Here is a 26,675-nt window from a genome sequence, read left to right on the forward strand (position 1 = left end):
ATCTGGACAAGAACAGGCTATTCAGCCCAACAAAGATCACTGGCCCTATCCCCACTTAATTCTTTCCAAGTAATATCGAGTTTTAAAGGCCCCTGAAGTCCTACTGTCTACCACATAAGTCTGTGGTTCTCTGTTTAAAGAAAAATTCTTAATGTTTATGTGAAATTTCCCCTTAACAAGTTTCCAACTCTTTCCTAATGTTCTTGATGAACTCATTTTACAGTCACACCCTTGATCCACTGGACTAACTCCCTTTATAATTTTAAACACTTCAGTCAGGTCTTCTCTTAATCTTGTTTTATTTCAACTGTAAAGGCTCAGCTCTTTAAATCTTTCCTCATGACTCCTGTAGCCCTGAATTAGCCGAGTCGCTCTTCTCTGGACTTTTTCTAACATGGCCTGGAGACCAAAACTGCCCACAGGACTCCAGATGAGGCCGCACCAGTGTGTTATAAAGGTTGAGCAGAACCTCCTGTGACTTGTACTCCACACATCAAGGCGCTATATAACCTGACATTCTGTTATCCTTCTTAATGGCTTCTGAACGCTGTCTGGTAGTATCGAGACTCCTACATCCTTCCCATAAGGTGTATTTTCAATGTTTATCCAAACCTCACATTTTTATTTCCTACACGTAATTCTTTACATTAACTGATATTCAACTTCATCTGTCACAAATCTGCTCAAGCCTGTATTCTGTCCAAGTCCCTCTGTAATGATTCCATGCTGCTTGTGCTTGCGTTATGTCAACTTACGTGGGCTCTTTTTCCAAATTACGCGATCTGGAAGACCTTGAGGGAGTTCTTGAACAAGTGCTTTGAGAAGAAGCCAGGGAGGCTGCGACTGCAACTGCGGGCCTTTGTGTTTGTTATGTGACAGCAGCGTCAGCCATGACTGCACTAACGATGGGTCTTAAAATCAACAAACATGTGGCCGGCTCACTGCATGGGAGGTTATGAGCAGGGAGCAAGTGACGTGGCTGAAAAGGATGTTGGTGTTTTTTAAAGGCCAATGCCGCCTTTTAGTTTTGAAGGCAGCACTTACTAGTCGGCCTTTGAAGCATTCGTAAGAGGAGATCTGAACGGACTCCAGCAGAGAGGACCCGTCTAATGACTCAAATGGATGCATTTAGTGCAGACAGCCTTTGCGACAGACAGAGAATGGTTCTGGGGTCGGGTTACACCTCTGGTTGGTCTTTCCCACGTGGAAGTCCTTAGGGGTTTTTTTTTGTTAAAAGACGTGAGTGGCGACAGGCGGGTATTTTCACTGTCTCTGTGCCTCTTAACACTGAAGGCATGTTGTGTTTTCATCAGACTGGCCTTCTTAACTCTTTAACTGCCACATTCTTGGGGGTTAATGCACAGCCCCTGGATGCCAAATACTTTTTTGCTACTGTGGTCCCAGGAGGACGTGAGGAGGGCTTGTGCCTCCTCCAGACCGCGAGGGGGCGTCCGTCCTGGTTCTGTTGGGAGCCACGGGTCGAGGGCATGGAAGCCCTACCCTGTAGGGGCCCGTGGTCACCTCCAGGCGGCGCCCCGATGCCGGTTTACCCCGTGTGGTCTTTGGCCGGGGATGGAGCCTGGCCGGGACGCCTTGGAGGACCAGAGGAGGGCGTGTGCCTCCTCCAGACCGAGTGGGGCGTCCGTCCTGGTTATGCAGGGGGCCTCGGGTAGGGGGCTTTGAAGCCCAGCCCTGTAGGGACCCGTGGCCACCGCCAGGCGGCGCCCCAGTGCCTGTTTATCCCGGGAGCCCGGCACGGGGAAGACGACCGGGGAGACACGGATGGCTTCCGAGTGCACAGCCGGCACTTCCGCCACACAGGGGTGTGGCCACCGCTAAGTGCCGGGAAGCAGCTGGAACCCGTCCGGGTTCCCATAAAAGGGGCCGCCTCCCTCCAGTCAGGGGTGGAAGTCAGGAGGCAGAAGGACTGAGCTGGAGAGAAAGGACGGGAGGCGGCCAGGAAGGCATAGAGACTGTGGACCTGGACATTGGGGAAATCGGTACAAGAAGGCCCTGGGGGTGCACGTGAGCATAAAAACTGTACATAGTGTAAATAAACGGTGTGATGGGTGAAAACATGTTGTCCGTCTGTCTGTGCCGGGGCCAGCGTTCACACTACCCTTTATCTCTCAAATTAATTTTTTTAAAATGTTTTTGTTTCCGTTGTAAAGTGAACAGAAAAACCATGTAATCATGTTTCTTTTTGTTTACTTATGTAGATACAGCCTGTCCTCTAAATAGGACACTGGGATGACTTGACATAACAGAAGCTCTATGTACAATATGAGAACATATACATTTATTACTCGTTAATTATGACCTTACAAGAAAGGACCAAACATAAGAAGAATCACAGTCCAAATGCCAACACTACGTATCATGATATGGCTGAAAGCAAGTACGGCAAAGTGTTGTATTGCATCCATCCATCCATCCATTTTCCAACCCGCTGAATGCACTTGTTGCAATATGTTTTAGGCTTGCTTTTGCATCCTTCACGCTGACAGCGACACTGTTTATCCCTCGCCAATGTGTCGCATCATGTCAACTCCTGTTGGTAGTCAGGGCACCCTGGGTCTTCCTGCATACTTGCGTTGGATAGCGATCTTCAAATAAATTGTGCCAATTGCTCGTCTGAAATCCTTCAGTGATATGGCATTTCCCCCATGGATACTTTTGTGCAAAATCCACGCATTCACTACTGCCATGTCCATGCCGCGAGTAAACAGGGGCCAGTACCATTTCTTTCCGCGTATAGAAACACGGTATTTTGAAACAAGCCAGTCGCGATGGTCAACACCGCCCATGTACGCATTGTAATCAGATTTCAAGTTAGGCATTTTCACCGTGCTTTTTTCTTTCTGGCCTTTTACACGTCGCTTGACATCATGAAGCGCTCAAGAGAGTCGTGATTTAGTGGCAACTGTTACAATGTTATTGTCGTGCCAACGCACGAGAAGTACCTCTGACGTTCTGTCGTAGACGTACTCGCTGGCACCACGGTCTGATTTCTTCATCTCGTTTGATGTTCTATTGATCCTGTTTTCTCTAATGGTTAGCGGTTGCTCGAAATCCGGTATCTGCCAGTTGAGAGAGCAGATCCATATTTGTAAAGAAGTTATCAAAATACAGAGCATGGCTGCTTGGATCAGCAATATGTTGTACAGCATTCAAGACAACGCGAGAACCAAGTGGCACATCTGTTGCAGTTGTTTCCTTTCCACAATACAATGAGAAGGTGTAACAGTATCCTTCGCTGGAGCACATGGCCCAATATTTATACCCAAATCTGATGGGCTTTCCCTTTGTAAATTGTTTCAGGCTGTTTCTCCCATAATATTTCACGATCATCTCATCAATGCTGACATTGGGTGTAAAATAGCCAAATTTACGGAAATTCTCATTCAAGAGTTCAAACAACGGCTTCACCTTGAATGATCGGTCACCTATGTTGCCGTCTGCAGTAGATAAAGATAAATGAGGTGCACTTTAGATGTAGGCACTACATGCTTGCCATCATCCCAATGTCCTATTCACAGGACAGTGGGAAAATGTCGCAAAATAACGTCGATGTAAGTGTGATTAGAATACAAGTTAGCAATACGGACATGTAGATAGTTTACTTACATTGCGTCAATCTCTCCGTCCCAGCAAACTAGCGCAACATGTCAGAAGCTGCCTCCAAAGACAAAGCACAGCCTGCCGCCCACATATATGGCACATGGCCACCTTCGCGGAAGTGTTGTGACACACAACCTCAAGTCGGCTGTGACTGTACCCCGGATCACGTGCTTGCTTCGGTGCAACAGATATAGGCATATATGTAGCTATCCTACAAATAGGACACTGGTAGATAACAGTTTAAGGCAGTGTTCCTCAAATTCGGTCCTGGGGACCCCCTGTGGCTGCAGGTTTTTGTTCCAACCAGCTTCTGTTTTTAATTGAACTTTTGGGATAATTAAGCGAACTGATATTTCCCAAGTCCTGTGTTTAGGGAACAATATATTAATTAGAAAACTAAGTTTGCTAAAAAAAAAATATTAAAATGTACCAAGCAGTTATATATATATATATATTTTTTTTTTAAACATTCATTCCTCTTTTTGTATTTAATTAATCCATAATTTACTAATTAGTGGGTCTGATGCTAAAGTAGTTGCAGCCTTTGATTATTCAGTGTTGTTTGCCAGGGTGTCTGCTCTGCTCATTTTAAATTGTCATTATTAAGATACAATGAAAGGGGAAAAACTGCACAGAAGGGCGGCACGGTGGCGCAGTGGTAGCGCTGCTGCCTCGCAGTTAGGAGACCCGGGTTCTTCCCGGTCCTCCCTGTGTGGAGTTTGCATGCTCTCCCCGTGTCTGCGTGGGTTTTCTCCGGGCGCTCCAGTTTCCTCCCACAATCCAAAGACATGTAGGTTAGGTGGATTGGTGATTCTAAATTGGCCCTAGTGTGGGTGTGTTTGTGTGTGTCCTGTGGTGGGTTGGCACCCAGCCCAGGATTGGTCCCTGCCTTGTGCCCTGTGTTGGCTGGGATTGGCTCCAGCAGACCCCCGTGACCCTGTGTTCGGATTCAGCGGGTTAGAAAATGGATGGATGGAAACTGCACAGAGAAAGGGCAAAGTATAATGAAATCAACAAAAGAAAGTTAAGCATTTAAATCTATAGCAAAAGCAGAAATATTTATAAATGTAAAAATCATGCTGCTATGCTTATCTGAATGTCGAATAAAAAAAAAAAAATACCAGCTAATTAAATGAGCTCAGTGTTATCTGGTGCTGTCACTGATTAGGAATCTGGCTGGAACAAAAACCTGCAGCCACAGGGGGTCCCCAGGACCGAATTTGAGAAACACTGGTTTAAGGAAACATCACAATTCGCTAAGAAAAAGTGAAATTCGAATGCAACACGTATTTTGTTCATGCAAAGAGCATCACAATTAGTGCCACGCTGATCAGTTGACACACTGCTAATGAACTATAAAAAAACTACTGCCAAAATCTGTTATTATATGTACAATGTGCAACTGACGTCAAGTCAAGTTGGGAAGCATGCACTGGTACAGCAAGTTGTTGCACCCACTACACGGCAAAACAGCTGGGTATCCCGGTTGGCAACCCTCCAGGCAGACATGCGGTCCTGTCCTACCCTCCGGAAATGACCCTCCATCTGCCACAGCCATGTGTTACGTGGGTGACCTCTTGGCCTGGTCCAGCCATTCGGGTCCCAACAATGAGGATCTTACGAGCTGGATCACCCTCGGGTAATCACGCTACACGTCCGTAGTGCCGTAACTGACACTCCCTCACAATGCAGGTAATGCGCCTCATGTGGGACTCCATGAGCAACACAAAGTCAAACCAGCGGTACTCCAGGATTTTCCAGAGAGACACAGTACTGAAGGAGTCCAGTCTTCGTCTCAGGTCACTGGATAGCGTCCATGTCTCACAACCATATAGTAAGACAGGAAGCACCAGGACTCTAAAGACTTGGACCTTCATCCTTTTGTAGATATCGGAGGGGCCACACACTCCTTTTCCAGCGACCTCATGACCCCCCCATGCTCTCCCAATCCGTCTACTGACTTCATAGGAAGCGTCACCAGAGACATGGATGTCACTGCCGAGGTAAGTAAACCCCTCGACGAGGTCGACACTCTCTCCGCAGACAGAGGCCTGATGCTGGTTTTTATCAGGACACTCGCAAGCCCAGACACTCAGACTCCTCACTCAGTCTCTCGAGTGCCCCGAGCAGAGCCTCCATTGACTCTGCGAAGATCACAGCATCACCAACTAACGCCATTAATGAAATTTAGTAAATCACCGAGCCAACGCTGATGCCGGCAGGTTCGTCTAGTGCAGCGGCTGAATCCCAGGGACAGTGATGCTGATTCGCTAGGGGGCGCCAGTGGTTATGAGCCGGCTGCTCAACGAAAATATGGCACGGACTGATCAGCTCCAGCGTGCTGGCAAACTGCACTATAGCCGGTTGTGGCATTCAACGAATATACTCGGCTCTGGCGTGCTGGCAATTTGCATTGGGAACCGACTATATAACCAGTTGCGACGGTTTAAGGGTTAACAAAACTGTTTTCCTTGACCCATTGATGGTTTTGCAAATTCTGTTTTTTATATCACTTAGAAAAGTGTAACAAAATGAGTAGATTGTGTGACGTGTGAGTCGGTGTCTTGCTCCCCGAAACAGGAACAGCACGGTTATTTATTGTGGTGAGGTCTACCATTCTACTATACACAGACACAGCAAACAGGCAGGGTCTGGGGGGCCAAGTGTAGCCAAGTTATAATGTTCTCAGCATCACCCATCAGGCGACTGGCGCTTTGTGTGTGGCAGTGGTCAGTTTGTAGTTGTTTCTGTGGTGCTGCAAATCTGTGGTTGTGTATTTTCAGATATTGTATGATGGTCCCAGTTTGCTGGTCATGTGTTGGCTCATTTTGTATCTCATTATTGTTTGGCAGCTTATAAATGAAAAAGAAACAGTTAAGGGATTTGAGTCTTCAAGAGCAAGTCAATTAAAATGAATTCAAAAGAAGTCAGTCAGTCATTTCCCAACCCGCTATATCCTAACTACAGGGTCACGGGGGTCTGCTGGAGCCAATCCCAGCCAGCACAGGGCGCAAGGCAGGAACAAATCCCGGGCAGGGCACCAGCCCACCGTAGGACACCCACACACCAAGCACACACCAGGGACAATTTAGGATCGTCAATGCACCTAACCTGCATGTCTGTGGGAGGAAAACCCACGCAGACACAGGGAGAACATGCAAACTCCACGCTGGGAGGACCCGGGAAGCGAACCCGGGTCTCCTAACTGCGAGGCAGCAGCGCTACCCACTGTGCCACCGTGCTACCCCCAAAAGATGTTAATTAGCAGCACAAACTGGTCACTAATTAAGAAAAGGGTTATAATGAAAACCTGCAGCCACTGCGGCCCACCAGGACCCCTGCTCTACACACCAATTCTATTTGCCACAGGAGAATTAAAGCAAACCGGAGGCACCTGAGGACACTTTGGAGGGCCAGAACTGAATAGTTCTGTTGGTTATCAGATTTAATGTGGAAAAAACCTGTAAATGTATCCATTTAACAATTAAATCAACAAGAGAATAAAGTATGCAGAAAGCCGAGGGGTCTGAATACTTTGTGAATCTACTATACACAGCACCAGTTGATACTGTTTTGTCAAGATACCATTACGTTTATTTTTCGGGAAATTTTGAACCCACAATTGAATTTTAAGAATGCCAGTACCATACAACTCAAGTGAACAGAATAACAGGTTTCTGCTGTGCCAACACAGTGACAAAGGTTTCTCTAATAACCAATTAGCGTTTAAGACGATGCCCCGCACGTGCACATGGGAGGAAGCTAAATAGTGCAAAACAAGGACCAGCGGGTGGCAGACTGCACTGATCCTCTCTCTTGTTCCTCTGCAGACCGACCACGGGAAATTCCGCCTGGGCCAGACGACGTCTCTTTCCAGAATACACCACTTTACGGTTCCTGCCCAGATGACACATTTCCCCTGCCTGGCTTTAAAACTGCCATGTTTTGTCTGTCTCACCAGTTCTGTGTTGGACTAAAGTGTGATTTTTGATCAAATCTTCGCTTTTGTCAGCCTGTTTCAGGTATACGGTAACCTTCTTTCCTGTGTTGTTTGAATTATTCCACAAGGACTAATTGTGACTTTCCCCTTGGGATTAATAAAGTATCTATCTATCTATCTATCTATCTATCTATCTATCTATCTATCTATCTATCTATCTATCTATCTATCTATTTATCATATAGTACCTTACATATCTATCTATCTATCTATCTATCTATCTATCTATCTATTATATAGTGCCTTACATATCTATCTATCTATTATATAGTGCCTTACATATCTATCTATCTATCTATCTATCTATCTATCTATCTATCTATCTATCTATCTATCTATTATATAGTGCCTTACATATCTATCTATCTATCTATTATATAGTGCCTTACATATCTATCTATCTATCTATCTATTATATAGTGCCTTACATATCTATCTATCTATCTATCTATCTATCTATTATATATCCTTCATCTTCTATCTATCTATCTATCTATCTATTATATAGTGCCTTTCAGATCTCATCTATCTATCTATCTATCTATCTATCTATCTATCTATCTATCTATCTATCTATCTATCTATCTATCTATCTATCTATCAATAGTGAGATTTGAACCCACAGGCCAGGGTTTGAAGTGCAAAGCCTTAAGCATTGTGCCCCATTGCCAACCTGTGCGTGTGTGTGTGTGTGTCCACATTAATAAAAGGACAAGCGTCTGTGTATATGTGTGTCTGTCTGGTTTCCAGGGTTAGGAAGAAAAATGTTTAAAATAGAAAGGTAAAAAAAATCAAAAAGCATAATAAAAGTACCAAATATAGGTCTTAAAATAAGAAAACTGGTCTTATTGGCCTGTTCTGTTGTCCGACTTCATACTCTGGCCAACAGTAACATGGTAGCAGTTTTCTTGTACCCGCTTGGGGTCACATGAATGACGTTTATAGCTGTAATGCTAATAATTGATAACTTCACAACTTCACGTGGTGGGCAGTGGATGAGTGAAAATAAGAATAAATCGACTCGCACATCAAGACAGCAAATCCCCAACACGACTGGGCTAATTTCACTAAAGCAGGCCGGTGGGATAGCAGCTGCATGTTCCCAGCTAAACACTTCGACTGTAAGAGTGGCCAGTTTGACAAGCAGCTATTGATCAAAAATATTTTTGTTATTTATCAAAACTCCCTGCTGCACTACACCTCAAAACAGCAGCTTGATGCAGGACCACTCATTAAAGGAGCCAAACAAAAAGAAAAACTGGCAAATCTTAAAAATCCTACATCTGATGTCAGTATCAGGCTACATGACGGAAGATGAGAACCGGCAGTCAGCACTGATGGGGGCCAACGATGTTTCCCAGATGGACCCCGGAAGGCGGGCCCACCATAAAACTTTAGGACATTTTGTTTAAGGGGTATAAACTGATTTGGCCACTGTGAGCCCAGAGGACTTGCACACAGTATAATATACGAACAAAATAAATACAATAAGGAAAGAACTCGACTCTGATGTAACATTTTCAAGCAATCTGCGGCTCAAGGGGACTGACTGATAATCAAAGCACAAATACGGGGGGGTTAAGCAAAGCGGCCTGCTCCTCATACATTTGCCAGGGCTGTGAAGAACACAGCACTTTTATGATGAGATACATCCCGTTGAATGTATTACTTACCTCAGCACAAAATCATTCAAGTCAATCTCGGCCCCATAATTGGATCCCTTGAGGTTTCCAGAGTTCCCTACCACGGCACACTTCCTGCAGCGCGTGGGTCCCCAGTCCATGTAAATGTCTTGGCCAGGGACGATTTCAAACAGTTTCTTTATTACCTCATTGAAATCGGCAGGCTTCTTCTCTGACTGCAGCCTCTGCACAGATTAGAAGAGGAGAAATGTTAGCAAACAAGCATTTTCTTTTTTTCATTTTTTTTTCCAACAGGGTACTCTAAAGCTACCAATTATTTCCTAAGTAAAATCTAAGATATGCAGAATTTAGCATTCTTAAGCCTCGAGATTTCCCCTGAAATGACTTATCTATCCATCCACTTTCACTCACTGAAATGATTTATTCAAATAAGCAGATTGATTTAGTTTTGGCCCAGCTGCAAATGGAAGATTAAGGTGAATCGTATTGTAGTCAGCTGCCAGGTCAGCGTGAAAATGACAGGCAAGAGGGGTTCTACAGAGAAGGCCGTGACGATAAAGAGAAGCCTGACTGGATAATAAAAGGAGAAGCGTTTGTGTGTCCATCTGGTTGCTGTGCCTCTGCCATTCTGACAGATGATGGAGGACAAACATTTGCTGTAATAACATGCACTGCATTTGTCATTCCAACAGATGGCGCATCACAAATATTTCTAGTAATAAAATTATTGCATTTGTCATCTCAACAGCATCACAAACATTAACTCTACTTTTACAAATCCCATTCCAAATGGTATATAACAGAAACATACTGTAGGCATTGCATTTGTTATTCCAACAGATGGCACATCACAAACATTGTAGTCATGCATTTTACTATGACAAATGTTTGTGATGTGCCATCTGTTGGAATAACACAAGAAAGAATGTTTACTTCTACATACATTACAAAATACATTTCAAAAGATAATGTTAATTTCCTGATCCTGTACAATCAATTGAATTAAACACAGGTGGACTCCAAACAGGTGTTGAAACATCTCAACGAAGACCAATGAAATGGGATGTACGTATCTGACTCACACTGACATCGTACTGTAGTTGGCTGCCTTGTCAACATGAAAATGACATTCAACATGGGTGCTGAAGAGAAGGCCCTAAAGATAAAGAGAAGCCTGATTGGATAATAAAAGGAGAAGCATTTGTGTGTCCATCTGGTTGTTGTGTCTCTGCCATTCAAATAGATGGTGTATGACAAACATTTGTAGTAATAAAATGCATTGCATTTGTCATTCCAACAGATGGCGCATCACAAACATTTGTAGTATAAAATGCATTGCATTTGTCATTCCAACAGATGGTGCATCACAAACATCCATCTATCCATTATCCATCCCGTTATATCCTAACTACAGGGTCACGGGGGTCTGCTGGAGCCAAACCCAGCCAACACAGGGCACAAGGCAGGAAAAAAACCCTGGGCAGGGTGCCAGCCCACCGCAGATCACAAACATTTGTAGTAATAAAATGCATTACATCTGTCATTCCAACAGATGGCGCATCACAAACATTTGTTGTAATAAAATGCATTACATCTGTCATTCCAACAGATGGCACATCACAAACATTTATAGTTATAAAATGCATTACATCTGTCATTCCAACAGATGGCGCATCACAAACATTTGTAGTATAAAATGCATTACATTTGCCATTCCAACAGATGGTGTATCACAAATATTTGTAGTTATAAAATGATTGCCTTTGTCATCCAAACAGATGATGCATCAAGCACGTTAAAACTACTTTTACGAATCCCATTGCAAATGGCATATAACAGACATATTTCTGACTGGAATTCACCTTAATAAAAGGACAAGTGTCTGTGTGTCCATCAGGTTGCAGTGTCTCTGCCATTACAACAGACATCTCAAACATTTGCAGTAATACAATTCATTGCATTTGTTATTCCAACAGATGGCACATTGCAAACATTAACAAAGCTTTTACGAATCCCATAACCAAAGGCATATAACAGAGGCAAATGCATTGGATTTGTCATTCCAACAGATGGTGCATCACAAACATTGCAGTAATGCATTTTACTGCAACAAATGCAATGCATTATATTACTACATGCATTACAAAATACATTCCAATGGATGGCACACTACAAATGTTAATTTCCATTATCACATACAATCAATTGAATTGACCACAGGTGGACTCCAAACAAGATGTACAAACATCTCAATGATGACAAATGGAACGGTCATAGCAAAGGGTCTGAATACTTGAGTCAATGGAATGTTTCAATGGAATTTTAATTTGTAATACATTTGCAAGAATTCCTAAAATTCTACTTCCGCTTTGTCATTCTGGGGTATTTGCCTGCTGCTTGAGGAGGGGACAAAAATTAATTTAAACAATTTTATCACAAGGCTGCAATGTGTAAAAAGTGAAGGGGTCCATATTCTTTCTGAAGGCATCATACATACCTTTGTGCAAGAATAAATAATAACATTAAACTTACATTCTTAAATGAAATTTAGGGTCACAGGGGACTGGAGTCTATCCTGGCAATAGTAATTGTAAGGTGGGAAACTACCCTGGACGGACCACCAGTCCATCCCAGGGCACGGAGTCACCCCACCACTCACTCACACTGGAGCCAAAAAGAAGAACATTCCCGTAAAAGGAAGTCCTGCACGTGGGACTGCGATGACAGAACAGACGTAGTCTTTCAAAATAACGGCATGGCGGCTGATGACAGAATGTAACAGTAGAAGGAGGCAGAGGAGATCAAACAGGCTGCCAAAATAAAGGCCGCCAGGCTAAGTGACTCAGGACGAACTACGGCGATGGAAACCAGAAGACTTAACCACATACCGGCCTGTGGGATTGCACATTTCAAAGTTCTTGTTGAGACTACAAAAAGCCTCATGCCAAACATCTGGGTGGGGTGGGCAAACCGGGGGGCCTTCTTAGAGTACTTCAACACGCTCTTACTTGCTTCTGACAGGGAGACAAGAATTTTCACACACCGCCTAAATTTTAATGAAGCTGAGGCTGACAAAATCCAGACGGCTGTGCCAAAGAAATAACGTTGTATAATTAAAAAAGGAATCAGCATGGGGAAGACCCTCTGCGTTAAGACTTTTAAATGTGTACAGTGCTCTGGGCTCATAAGGGGAAGTGTAATATACTGAATAAGAATAAATTGAATTCAAAATAACACAAATAAGGCATGCTGTATTTTCATTGTCCTGCATATCGGTTTAAATTTGCTTACGACGGAGCGGTTAGTGTGGCTGCTGCACAGCACCAAGGGGACACGGGTTCAATTCACAGTCTAGTAAATGATCAGGTGAAGTGTTCATGTGGCATTCTATACGGCTGCTATGGCAGGCTGTGTGTGACGTATTTGATTAAGACGTGTCCTCTTAACACTAAGCTGCCAGTTCAATTTTCACCACCGGTGTGCTGTGTGACGCTGAGACAGTCGCTTCATCACCCTGTAATTCAAAAAAACATTTTAGGAAAGGCGTAACATTCAGGCGTGTTTGAGGAGCGGGCAGGCACTTGTGAGGGATGGCCGTCAGTTTATCACCCCCAGGCTGCTAGAGGGAGTCCTCCCTGCAACGTGGAGGTGCCCCGAATTCCCACTGGGCATTATGGACAATGGAGTTCGGCTACACAGCCCTGCTGGATACCATGGGGGCCGCTGCAGGGAGACACGAATGTTTCCATCATAGCCCGAAAGTACTATCTCATCACGGGGTCGGAAGAAATGAAGTACTTCCGGGCTGAAGAAAAAAGAATAGTTTTCATCTGACCCGGAAGTGCTATGGCATCACATGGACTGAAGGACAGAAGCACTTCCGGGTCAAGGACTATTTAAAGGACTGAGCCGGAGTTGGGTGGGAGTGTGACGGAGCTGCTGGGTAGAGAGGAGGATTGCTTATGGTATTGATTAGTGTTTATTATTGATTTATTATTGTGTATAGTGGAGGTAGAGGTGCTTTGTGCACATTATTGTATAAATACATTAATTATTGGGACTTTTTACCTGGTGTTTTGGTGTGTTGTCTACGGGTTCAGAGGTCAACAGCGACCCCTGCTGTCACACACTGTAGCCCTCAATGGATTGAGTTTTAGAAAAGGGGGTCTCCTTCAGTCTCTCCCCCTAGTCGTGGAATCAGCCTAGTCACACTTCTCGGGACTTTCTCTGGTGCTGCTATGTCTTTTTGTAATATGGAGACCAAAACTGCACACAGGACTCCAGGTGAGACGTCGCTGCTCGAGCATAACCTCCATGACTTGTTCTCCACAAGTCGTCCTATTAGCCTTCTTAGTGGCTGTCTTGATGTGCAGTAGAAAGTGACAAGTCCACTGTGACTCCCAGGTCCATCTCATCAGATGTCCTTTCAGGTCTCACACCTCCCACTGTGCATTCAAATCTAACATGTTGTCTTTCTATATGTAATAAACTGCTCAAAAAAATTAAAGGAACACTTTGAAAACACATCCGATCTCAAATAAAAATGATCAACACACAGAAGGCTGAATTCAAAGAAACCCTGAAGATCAAAGAGAAAAAAATGATGCGGCAGGCAGGCGAGTCCGTTTTGCCAAAATTTTATTGCAGCAACTCCAACAGATGGCACATTATAAACATTAACACTGCTTTCACAAATCCCATACCAAATGGCATATAACAGAGGTAAATAAATTTTAAGAAATTTGCAAAAACCTCAAGTAAACTTTTTTCACTATGGGGTGTTGTGTGTAGAATTCTGAGGAAAAAAATGAATTGAATCCATTTTGGAATAAGGCTGTAACGTAACAAAATATGGAAAAAGTGATGCGCTGTGAATACTTTCCAGATGCACTGTATATGCAATTCCAAATCGTACTCAGTAGTTTGTATGGCCCCCACGTGCTTGTGTGCATGTCTGACAACGTCCCCATGAGATGACGGATGGTGTCCTGGGGGATCTCCTCCCAGATCTGGACCAGGGCGTCACTGAGCTCCTGAACAGAGACTCTATGATATGGGTGTCAAACTCCAGTCCTGGAGGGCCGCAGTGGCTACAGGTTTTCATTCTAACCATCGTCTTCATTAGTGACCAGTTTTTGCTGCTAATTAACTTGTTTTACCTTAGTTTTAATTAACTTGACTTAGACCCCCTTAGTTGTCTCTTTTTCCTTAATTAGCAGCCAAACAATAATGAGACACAAAACAAGCCGCCACGTGACCAGCTCACCTGTGCCCATCAAGGTTATTATAGTTTTGCCTTTTTAATTTTAGTTTTTATTTCTATATTTTTTCTGACCTTACTTGGAAATTCAGTTTAGTTTTAGTTTTCCTTCATCGTGTATTTTTAGTTTTAGTTTAGTTTTTATTTCACAAAGACATTTCTATTTTATTTTTACATCTATTAGTTTCAGTTTTAGTTTTAGTAATTATGACATGGAGCTCCTACAGAGTTTAGTTTTGTGTCGCTATCAGACAGAACTGTACACTTAACTGTACACTTAAGGTATGGATACGAGTTTAATGTTAGTGGAAGCTTACTGCACTACATGGTTTACAATCTGGTTTTGATTTTGTCTGATAAAAACAAGCATAATCAAAACTAGATAGTGAATATGAACAATTTTCTAAGTTTGAAAATATTTTCTCATGAAAATCACGGGGGCTTAGGAAGAACAGGACTCTTAGACTTGAATCAGTGTGCAGACCCCACCTAGAAGTATTGAGGGAAACAAAGAACAACAAACATGTAGTGTGAAGGTTAGGGGCAGTGAGACTTGAATAGCCCAACATAAAGGACAGTAAACCCATAATGAGCAGAGCAAGAGCAGGTAATAGGAGTACGGATAGAAATAAAACGACAGAGATAGCATCTGAGAGTAAGAACAATATATACATTATCTAAACCTGTTTATCCAGAGCAGGACTGCAGGAAACCTGGAGCCTACCGCAGCAGGTTTGGATGTAAGGCAGGAAAAATCCCCGGTATGCAATGAGGTTGATGTTAAGAACAAAAAGAATATGATATTTCAACTATCTATATTGACAGAGAGAGAGAAACATAAAAAAACTGAGACAAATATTTTAAAATATAATTCTGCTAATGGATTACTTTCACAATATCAGGTATTTTGAGTTGAGAATATGAACCAAAAAAGATAAATGAATAAATATAGAATAAATGCAAAAAACCCATAGTATGTTTAGTTTTTCATCACTTGGCAGACTCTCTTCGCCTACCTACCTTTGTTTGTGTCGCTTCATTGTTAAATAATGTTTTTAAAGGAAAAGTGATTGGTCAGCAACAATACAGAGGGGACTGGGCGGTCTCATGGTCTGGAATCCCTACAGATTTTATTTTTTTCTCCAGCCGTCTGGAGTTTTTTTGTTTTTTCTGTCCCCTGGCCATTGAACCTTACTCTTATTCGATGTTAATGTTGATTTATTTTGTTTTATAATTGTGTCTTTCATTTTTCTATTCTTTAATATGTAAAGCACTTTGAGCTACTGTTTGTATGAAAATGTGCTATAGAAAGTCAGTGTCTCAATCAGTGCCATTTTATTTTCAAAACCCAGGAGTGGTCTCCCGTACACTATCTCGTATACTTGGATTTGGGGATGGATATTTGAGGTGTAAACCACAAGAAAATTATTATATTTTTATATTATGTACGTTAAGGAACCATCAACAACAAATCAAATCAAATTAATAATATATTGAACAATTATTATAAAAATAAAGTTAAATAAATCGGACTCTGCAGCTGCAAGAGTAAAAAAAAAAAAATGTGTTCAGGTAAAGTACCACTTCCGGGTGATGTATTTGGCCCAAATACACATCTACAACTGTAGTGTAACAACCACATGCCGAATTTCATCCATCTATCTAGTTGCGTTTTTGAGTTATCGTGTTTATATACACACAGACACACATACCATTTCAAAAAACGGTATTTTTGGACTCTGGTAGGTCTATAACGTCAAGATTCATCAAAATATCGAGGTCGAATGTTTTCATGTTTATTATACTTTCTCTGTACCTCGTATATGAGAAAGTAAACACGATTTCTCCTGTGCGAAGTGGCAGGTGAATTGCTGTCGACAAAAAGCAGTCACCTGAGAAATAAACTGAAACGTTACTCACGTGGTTTTTCTGTCCTTATGGTAAATGTTTTGTTGACCAGCACATTCTGATTTCAGCCGTTTCAATTACATCTTAATAATATACAACAAGCGCAAAGAAAGGCAGCCGGTGAAATACTTTCTATTTCACACGCTTTACATACCCGTATTCAGCTTGCTCTGTCACCACGAATTCTGTTTAAGGCCTTGTTCACACGGGCGTTAAGTTTTTGGATAAACGAACTTGCTCTGAACGTCCTAGACGTTTATGTTGCATTTGTGGTGGCGATCGATTGACTTCTACACTGGCATTCGTTTGTCTCTGTCTAACGCCAGCCTGCAGCCCAAATTGTAGTTTGTGTGTTAACCTGTGGAGGCAGTGTCGGGAACTGGATATGAAAGCCCTTGTCGTTTTATTTGAGGTGCCTCCTTTCAATATGGACCATTTTGATTTTTGTTTTAAAAATACTCGTAATACGGCGAAGTAAGGGAGAGAAAAAATCGCCGCCGCTACTGGGTTCATCCCCTGACTGCACAACGTCGGGTTAAAGGAAGTTTTTTTGAGCTTTATGAAGAAATGCAAAAATTTCTGCGCAAGTTTTTTAATTACTGTCGGATGTCGGTTTCCACTTTTGATTGTCTGCTGCAGCTGGTGCAATGCCACATTGCACACCGATCAACCAATATGCGACTTGGTGTTAGCCCCGAAGAGAGACTACTTGTCACTTTGAGGTAAGGAAACAGCAGTCGAGTGTGCGCTTACACCGGTGTTATGCACTGAAATGCCCCCATCAAACTCCCCACAAGTCCCTCCGAAGCGTAAAATAAACGGGCAGAAAACGAACTAGAAGCGGTTTCCTTGCGTTCGTTGGGTTTTGAACGCCAAGAAAAAGCTGCATGCAACGTTTTTTTGATGCCGTATTAACGCGCAGCCGGACAAACGCACGTCACCAAAGCCCGTGTGAACACTCTCATTGACTCCTACGTGTAGAAAACACTCGGCTCTTGATCCGCGGTCACCGGACGCTACGAACGCAAAAAAAACCGCTCGATTTTAACGCCCGTGTGAACAAGGCCTTAGAGTTAAACTTACAAAGGTTAAAGACTAACGGCAAGAATATTCATTCAAAAACGAAAACTAAAAATATTTTAGTAAATTATTTCAGTTACTTTAATAGTTTTATTTAGTTTTAGTTTTTAATTTTGGTTTTGTTAATTATTTTATTTCAGTTTATGAAAACGTTTTTTTAATAATAGTTTCAGTTTGGATTTTAGTTGTCGTTAACTATAATAACCTTGGTGCCCATCACACAATATCTGAAAATAAAGAAAGGTGAAGGTCTCAGTAAGGTTGATCTCTCAGTTCACCCAAACATTTTCAAGGTGTTCTTAGAAAAAATAGAAAAATCAGCAGTTGTGGAAATGTCTGCTGTGGCAGCATGAGAGCAGCAACAAGCCATGGAATTACGAGGGATATCCAGAAAAAAAAAGGTTACAAGTGCCCTGGAGGGTGTAGGGAATTTTTTTTTTTCGAAGGTTGGCATACCTGCGTGTAGGGGGGTCCTAACGGTCAAAATAAGCCCGGGATCGCGTCAGTCAGTTGTGAAATGTCACCACAGCAAGCGATTTCGTCAGCCTCTGCTGAGGCCGTTTGCTCCACATACCGCCGATGCGAGATTCGTTCGGTCATCGAATCCGCGGCCGAGATCCATCGATTTTCACCTTTTCACCAAACAGAAAGAATTCTTGGGTGGGAAACGTTTTTCCAACGATGAGGAGGTGAAGGAGACCGTGGAGAAGTGGCTTTCGGAGGTGGAGCGGAGCGTATTCGACGAGGGTATAAAAAAGCTGGTGCCCAGGCTGAAGAAGTGCATCGAAGTTGACGGCGATTATGTTGAGAAATAAACGCATATTTTGTAACATACCCTGTAAATTTGGTTGAAATATACTCATTTTCCGATTTTTAACAGCTGTTGTAACCTTTTTTTCTGGATATCCCTTGTAAATAACGGGTTTAATTAACTGCAAGAATCAGCTTCTCATTAAGAGACTGGTTGGAGTGAAATTGGTTGGAGTTTGAAATCTCAGCTTAGCTGGTCATCTGTTGGCTTGTTTCACATCTCATTTCTGTTTGGCTGCCATTTAATGAAGAAAAGAATCAATTCAGAGGACTGAATCCTTAAAAGCAAGGTGATTAAAAAGAAGGGAAAAGACGTTAATTAGCAATGAGAACAGATCACTGATTAGGAAAGGGTTACAATGAAAACCTGCTGCATGCCTGGAGTTCGACACCCCTGCTCTAAGAGGTGGCACGGCTGGACTGTTTAAAATGATGGTGTGAACTGGTACAGTAGACCCCAGATGTTATGTTGCAACAAGAACTTGTGGGAAATGCTTAGAAACTTGTTAACAAATGTTAGAAAAGAAAAGACATACAGAATAAATGACCAAGTAGTGTGGTGGAGAGGAGGACTTTAGGGACCTTCAGATCTTGATTTGATGTTATTCCAGCTTGTTGGGCTGACGGGCCTGTTCTCATCACAATCATTCGAATTGTGTAATGTTCTAATTTAACTCTTTCAGGGCTGATGTCGACTTTTGTCAAAAGGAGGAGTTGACGATGGTAATCAACTGTAAACTGTGACAAAACCAACCGTTATGTTTCAGTTGGACTCCCGATGCTAGAAGGAAAGTTAGATTCATTGGTTTGACTGAGATTTCCTGCGCTTGCATGAGTAGCAAGGCGCAAACAACAGCATCTGGCGAGAGATCAAAGCGAACGCATAAAGCAAAATACTCTGTGGATGACATTTTGCCTTTTATCTCTGAACTGGACTGTGACTTGTCAGACTCAGATTTTGATACAAGTGACTGAAAATGAATGTGAGGCTCCGGCTTCAGCTGATTGGTCCCCAGTTAATCAGTGTACCGACAATGTTCACCAGGTAGGACTGCCACTTAACAAAGAAACCAGATTGTAATGCACTGCGACCGCATCCCAGCCATGCAAAGACAGCCTGGCCGCAAGCCTGCCACATATTCTTGGCAAACTGGCAGCCACAGCGTGCAGCAACAGACGTTTCATGTTGATTTCTTTGTGAAACCATTCATTTTCAGAAACTATGTTTTTTTGGAAAAAAACATTCAGCCCTCAAAGAGTTAATAACTGCAAAGAGAGCTGTGGGGGCTTTTTGGGATAAAACAAAGCAAAGTTATATACTGTAGCTCTGCATTTCTGGGCATCAGGATCACCTCCGTCTAAAACCTGCTCAGCAATTACATTGGAAAATGCTTTTAAATGCGACAGTACAAAATGAAGAAACATGAATACTAATGAGCTTATGCTTTGATTTTATAAATCTGAGATGCACAGCTTTTGCAGATCAAGAGCAAGGGGTACAAATTGTTCTTTATTAAACTAATTCGAGGTCCATCCCATTTTGTTGTATTAATTGTTGTATGAAATTTTAAATTAATATTCTTAAACCTGCTTAATTCAATTGAAGATTCTCTGGGGGCAGAGCCTACCTTGGCAGGACTGAGCACAGGACAGAAGGTGCCACAAACCGTACCCTAGAACACGTAAAGCGATTGCCCCTAGGAAATGGACTGTGATTACCAAACAGCGAAGTGGCATAATGACTGAGATGGAAAAAATGCCTGCGGTGGGCTGGTGTCCTGCCCGGGGTTTGAGTTAATAACAAATATTACACATCTCTTTGAGGCAAATATTATATGTATCAAAATTAAAAATCCATTTATTATTTATTCTGTGGTGGGCTGGTGCCCTGCTCAGGGTTTATTTCCTGCCTTGTGCCCTGTGTTGGCTGGGATTGGCTCCAGCAGACCCCTGTGACCCTGTAGTTAGGATATAGCGGGTTGGATCATGGATGGATGGAAAGATTGCTATAAATTAGAATTGGAATACAGGTAAGGAATTTTTGTTTGCACTCATTTTTTTTCTGTTACTACAGTACAGTGTACATTACGGTGTATTTATGTCCTCTTCCTTTTTCTGTGGCTAAGTTGTGTGTTTATGTTCTCCAAACTTTTCAGCCCGAGGGCCGCATTAACTATCATGCAGCAGTTTGGGGGCCGACTACACACTCGAGGTCCAAATAAAAAAGAATCAAAACATAGATGTTGTTCTTAATTATTGATTTAATATTATTTTATTCAGTTATTATTTAATAACACATTGATACACTTCACATGAACTCCTGTATTAGTGGGAATGGTGAAATTGTTTCCTTTAATGCCAAAATAGCAGACATTTCTGGCTTTAGATTTGATGTCCCTAACATCAACAGTGACCTGAGATTGTCATCAGACAAGTTTGTTCTCAAATTGTTCTTCACGTATTTCATTCTTGAAAATGTTTGTTCACACAAGTATGTTGTTCCAAAGATTGAAAGGTACCTTGATGCAAAAGTTTTGACATTAGGAAAGTCTTCCTTGGGCAAAAACTGGTAAAAACCCACCAGTCCTTCTTTGAACTTGTCCCTAAGGAAGTCATTTGCTTCATCAGCTGCAGTTCATCTGGGCAACTGGCCACATCTGCTTCAAATGGGTTTTGAAACAGTCTCACTTCTTCTGCCTTTGAATCCAAGTCAGAAAACCGCTCCTGAAACTGCAGCTGATCTCGCATGCAAATGACGTGGGGAACTCGGCTGTTGCTTCAGCCATGAAGACCTTGCACTGCTGAAAGTGCGTCAAGTTGTTGGCCTGTCCTTGTTCCAAAAACAAGACAAGTTTAGATCTGAAGGTCTTAAGGTGGGTGTATAGATCAGAAACTAGATTTTTCTCTCCTTGTAGTTTTAGGTTCAGAAAATTTAAATGACTAGTTACGTCTGCAGCAAAGGCCAATTTCCAGACCCACTCTTCATCAGATAGTAATGGCTATGGCTTACCTTTACTTTCCAGGAAGTCACCTATTTCCTTTCTTAATTCAAATACTCTGCTCATAATTTTCTCCCAACTTAGCCATCTTACTGCTGTGTAATATGGTAAATCTTGTGATTCTGTGTCAGTATCTTTCAACATGTCTTTGAACTGTCTATGGTTGAGCCCATGTGACCTTATTAAATTCACCATCTTCACCACAGGATTCAGTACACTGCTAATGTCCACATATTTAGCACACAAAGCTTGCTGGTGAATAATACAGTGCAGGAACATTGGTTGTGGAATGTTTTTCTCATTACACATCTGCTTCACTTGTCCAACCAAGCCTTTCTTTATGCCACTCATGTTCTTTCCTCCATCAACAGTCTGGCAACTGAGGTTAGTCCAGTCCAAGTTATAATCAGCAAATGTTTTTTTCAATTCATTGAATATATCCTCTCTGGTAACAGTGCCATTCATGCTATGTAGGGAAGCCAGCTCTTGTGTTATGTTCATGTCTTCATCCACACCTCTAATGAACACCGGCAGTTGAGAGGTGGAACAGCTGTCCAGCGATTCATCCATTGCAATTGAAAAATGGCAAAACTAGCTTGCATTTTTCGCTATTTGAGTCCCAATGTTTTCACTCATGTCTGCAACACGGCGGGCAATGGTATTTGCACCCAAAGCTACATTTTGAAATTGTTTCGACTTTTCTGGGCAAAGTTCCTCAGCCACCTCCAACAAACATTCCTTCACTACTTCACCATCTGTAAGCGGTTTGCCACTTTTAGCCGGGACGTACGCAACTTTATAACTGGCCTTAGTTAAGGATTCATTTTCATTTGAGGATTTACTGAACCATGCCCTCTGAGATGTGAGTTGATTTTGTAATTTAGAAAATCTTTCGGCACGAACTTTACCCTCCAGCTGTGCATATTTCTCCTGATGTTTAATTCGATGATGATGGCGCAGGTTGTATTCTTTCATCACAGCCACGGTTTCGTTGCAAATCACACACAATGCTTTCTCATCGGATTTAATGAAGAAGTATTTCAGACTCCATTCTTCTTGAAATTGCAGACACTCATTGGGCACTAAAATAAAGTGACTTCAACATGAATAAATAGTGAAACTGAAAGTATCTTGCGCACAATATCACTCAAAAAACCTGATTATGCGAACTAATTTCGTTGCAATTATAGCTGCAAATGATCCGAAAAATTTTTTGAAAATTCTTATGATTTCTTAAGTTAAACTTACCTGAATATAGTCTGCAAATATATCCACTTATGGTAGAGAAATTGTTGCTTTTAATGTTTCCTCTTCAGAATATTCGGAAAATTCTTGTTAAACTAACATCATTCCCAATACTTCATACACACTGGTAAGTAATTACGCAAAGGAAATTATCACTAAATAAAATAGAGTACAACACGTTTAGCAATTAGACGCTAACTGACACCAAATCCTCCTCATCGCAGCAGTCAACCGCAACTGGCAAACTGTGATCAAAATAATCAAGTCTTGAACAAGCAGCAAACCATTTAAAAACTCTGCCACTAGATGGCGTTATATCATCTCATTGACTGTGAACAGAAGTAGAAAAAGTAAGCAGCGAATAAGGTTTTGCAATGTAGTGATCGGTAATTTGGTAAAAACGTAACGTCCACGTAAGCAGCGGCTGATCTCGGCAGGATACGCGTAAATTTCCGTCATTTTTTTACGTAGATAAAAAAGTTTCTGCGGGCCAGATGAGAGGGCCTCGCGGGCCGCATCTGGCCCCCAGGCCGTAGTTTGGAGACCCCTGTTCTAGATTATGATTTTACAACTGTCTTAGGACAGGTAAGTGACTTAGGCTAGGGTGTGTTTCGACTTACACCAAAATTCAGGTTACATCACCGTCGTAGGAACAGAACTGTGTCGTAACCCAAGGACCCCCTGTATACGGGTGGCTGCCCCCAAACCTCTTTCCTGTGCTGTCTGGATCATTTCACAATGACTTAAAAGAAATGGAGGACTGCTCCAATTCCCCAAGATGAGAGACATTTTTCCTAATTTTGCTGGTGACTCTTCCTATGAAGAGCATTGGGGATGCTGGAAAGGGGTGTGTGGCGCTCCCAATATCTCTGCAAAAGGACGAAGGTCCAAGTTAGAGTCCTGGAGCTTCCTGTTTTGCTATATGGTTGCGAGACATGGACGCTCTCCAGTGACCTGAGATGAAGACTGGACTCCTTGTGTCTCTTCAGAGAATCCTTGTGTCCCGCTGGTTTGACTTTGTGTTGCTCATGGAGGCCCGAATGAGGCACATTACCTGCATTGTGAGGGAGCGTCAGTTACGGCACTACAGCCATGTGGCACGTTTCCCCGAGGGTGATCCATCTCACAGGATCCTCATTGTTGGGGACCTGAGTGGTTGGACCAGGCTAAGGGGTTGCCCACATAACACCTGGCTGTGGCAGATAGAGGGTCATTTCCAGAGGGTAGGACTGGACCGTGTGTCTGCCTGGGGGGTTGCAAACCGGGATCCCGAGTTGTTTCGTCGTGCAGTGGGTGCAGCAACACGCTGTACCAGTGCTTTGGGAGTTGGTACCTGAAGGACTCGCAGACGATGAGAAACGAGATTCTGTGGTCTGATAAAACCAAGATTAGCGTCACGGCTGGAGGAAACCAGACACCAACTCACCACCTGTGCAATACCAGCACGGTGGGGTCGACATGATGCTGTGGGGTTTGGAATTGGGAGACTAGGCAGTGTTGATGGAAATTGATTGAAGGAGTGACAGACAGAGAGAGGCGAGACGGAAATGCAGAAGGAAAATTGTGTGTGTACAATTCGATTGTGGAGGACATGGAGGAACATTCAAACTTAGGACAGTGAGGGACTGGGCAGGGATCTGCACCCAGGGCACCAATGGGAGGCCTAAGCCACTGTACCATTCTAGAAATGTAATAATAACACTGCCAACTGGGACCCTGAGCTGTTTTGTCGTACGTTGGGTGTGGCAACGCGCTGTACCAGTGCTTGCTCCCCAGCTTGAGTTTGGGAGTTAGTACCTGAAGGACTCTCAGACGGTGAGAAACGAGATTCTGTGGTCTGATAAAACCAAGATTAGCGTCACGGCTGGAGGAAACCAGACACCAACTCACCACCTGTGCAATACCAGCACGGTGGGGTCGACATGATGCTGTGGGGTTGGGAATTGGAAGATTAATTGGGAGACTAGGCAGTGTTGATGGAAAGTGACTGAAGGAGTGACAGACAGAGAAAGGCGAGACGGAAATGCAGCGGAAATTCGATTGTGGAGGACATGGAGGAACATTCAAACTTAGGACAGTGAGGGACTGGGCAGGGATCTGCACCCAGGGCACCAATGGGAGGCCTAAGCCACTGTACCATTCTAGAAATGTAATAATAACACTGCCAACCGGGATCCTGAGCTGTTTCGTCGTGTGTTTGGTTCGGCAACACGCTTTACCAGTGCTTTACCAACTTGACTTGACTTGACTTGACCCTACAGACTCATGAAGCTCAATGAATCTGCAGAACCACCCCAAATTCCTTCTGATAATCTTTCAGACGCCATTTCAACTTACCAGCCACCACCTGTAGACATCTTCAGGGAGGACACTGTTATTCTTTGTCATTAGAGGACTTAATGATTGGTTGAATCGTTCATCGAACCAGGGGGAGAGTCCCTGTTCTCCGATGCAGCGTTTACAGGCACAAGGCTTTTTGGGTAAGGAGGCCACCTTGAGAAGAAGGAAATACGGGGAGGAAGGATCGTGGAAACTCAAGCTCCACAGGACGGTGGTCAGTGTCAAGACAATGAATATCAAAGTCAGGGTAGAAATCTTCAGGTTGATGTGTTTAAATCTTTGCAACAAGGGCATTTTAGGCTTGAGAAGCAAAAAAACGGGGGTCCAAGTGGAAAACTAGTCCTGCGTTCTCCGTCGACTGGGAGTTTGATTGGTGTAAGCCTTTTCCTAGTTTTACGCTCTTTGAGAAAATGAAATCATAATTGAGAGTCTTGACTTGTTGGCTCCAGCAGAAAAGGTCAACAACAATGGTGGCCACAGGAATAGAAGATTTAACGTCTCTCCGCTTGGATACACGTCAGGAAGTGTTCAGTACGAGAGTGCATTCCTCAGCAGCCCAGCGTGAAGTGCGCTTTGTAGTTTTGTTTTCCTCATACTGATCATGTGCAACAAAAAAAGTGGGAAAGAAAAAAATTAAAAAAAAAAAAGGCGGACGGGCGCAGCAGTGCAAGCATCTAATTCTTCATTGTGGTTGAGATGCCATCCGTTCTGGCCGCAGATGAAAGGGACGACAAGAAAAAAACGGCTGTCAGCTCGAGCGGGCAGACATGGCAAGACGCTCCGAATGGGACGAGGATTGGCGGCTAACCATTCACAGGATCACAGCAGCGTAGGTGTGACGGGGAGACCACCTAAAGAGAAGAGAGACAAGAGACAAATCAGGTGGGTTAGTGGATTTGCCAGAACGAATCCATTCGTGCCTTCATTTAGGGCTGAGAAGAGAAGGGAAATCAAGGACAGGACAGGACAGGAACCGGCACTTGGCAAGATCTCCAGCCCTGGAGACACTACTGTCATATCAGAAAAAAAATCTACAAAATAAAGGACAATAATTTATAGTTAGAATAGCAGATAAATATAATTTGGATTGGGATATAATTGTAATATACTGCTCAAAAAAATGAAAGGAACCATTTTAAATGAGGGTTAATGAAACTTCTGGGCTATTGATCTGGGCAGTTAAGTAGCACAGGGGGCTTGGTAATCAGTTTGAGCTGCTTTGGTGCACTAGAGGGGCAACAATGAGACGACCCCCAAAACAGGAATACAATGGTTTAACAGGTGGAGGGAGGCCACTGACATTTTTCCCTCCTCGTCACTCGTTTTGCATTTGGCTGCAGTCAGTGTCACTACTGGTAGCATGAGGCCATACCTGGACCCTACAGAGGTGGCACAGGCAGTCCAACTTCTCTAGGATGGCACATCAATACCTGCCATTGCCAGAAGGTTTGCTGTGTCTCCCAACACAGTCTCAAGGGCATGGAGGAGATTCCAGGAGACAGGCAGTTTACTCTAATAATAATAATAATAATAATAATACATTTTATTTATATTGCACTTCATATTTTAGAAATCTCAAAGTGCTACAGAGTATAAATAAAAATAATAAAACAAGAAAATCTATTTATACTTTAACAAAATACCTTTCTAAAAAGATGAGTTTTTAGATTTCGTTTAAAAACATCAGTTGACTGTGGGGCTCTCAGGAGAGCTGGAAACCCTGAGCACAAGTGGGACCAAAATATCCTTTGAGAGCAACTTCTCCCAAC

General features: G+C 42.8%; 1 protein-coding gene across 2 annotated transcripts in view; it reads right to left on the reverse strand.

Annotated features, from left to right (window-relative positions):
* LOC120515892 (CMP-N-acetylneuraminate-beta-galactosamide-alpha-2,3-sialyltransferase 1-like) overlaps window positions 1-26,675 on the reverse strand; it is a 364,360-nt gene that overhangs the window by 74,773 nt on the left and 262,912 nt on the right. For both annotated transcript variants that reach the window (XM_039737251.1, XM_039737250.1), the window contains 2 exons: window positions 24,904-25,757; window positions 9,295-9,488 (listed from right to left, as the gene is read on the reverse strand). In XM_039737251.1, coding sequence (XP_039593185.1) covers window positions 9,295-9,488; window positions 24,904-25,200 — 491 coding nt within the window. In that variant the 5' untranslated portion in view covers window positions 25,201-25,757. The remainder of the gene's footprint in view (window positions 1-9,294; window positions 9,489-24,903; window positions 25,758-26,675) is intronic.

This window comes from Polypterus senegalus, chromosome 15, assembly GCF_016835505.1.
Source record: "Polypterus senegalus isolate Bchr_013 chromosome 15, ASM1683550v1, whole genome shotgun sequence".
In the NCBI taxonomy this organism is placed as follows: Eukaryota; Metazoa; Chordata; class Cladistia; order Polypteriformes; family Polypteridae; genus Polypterus; species Polypterus senegalus.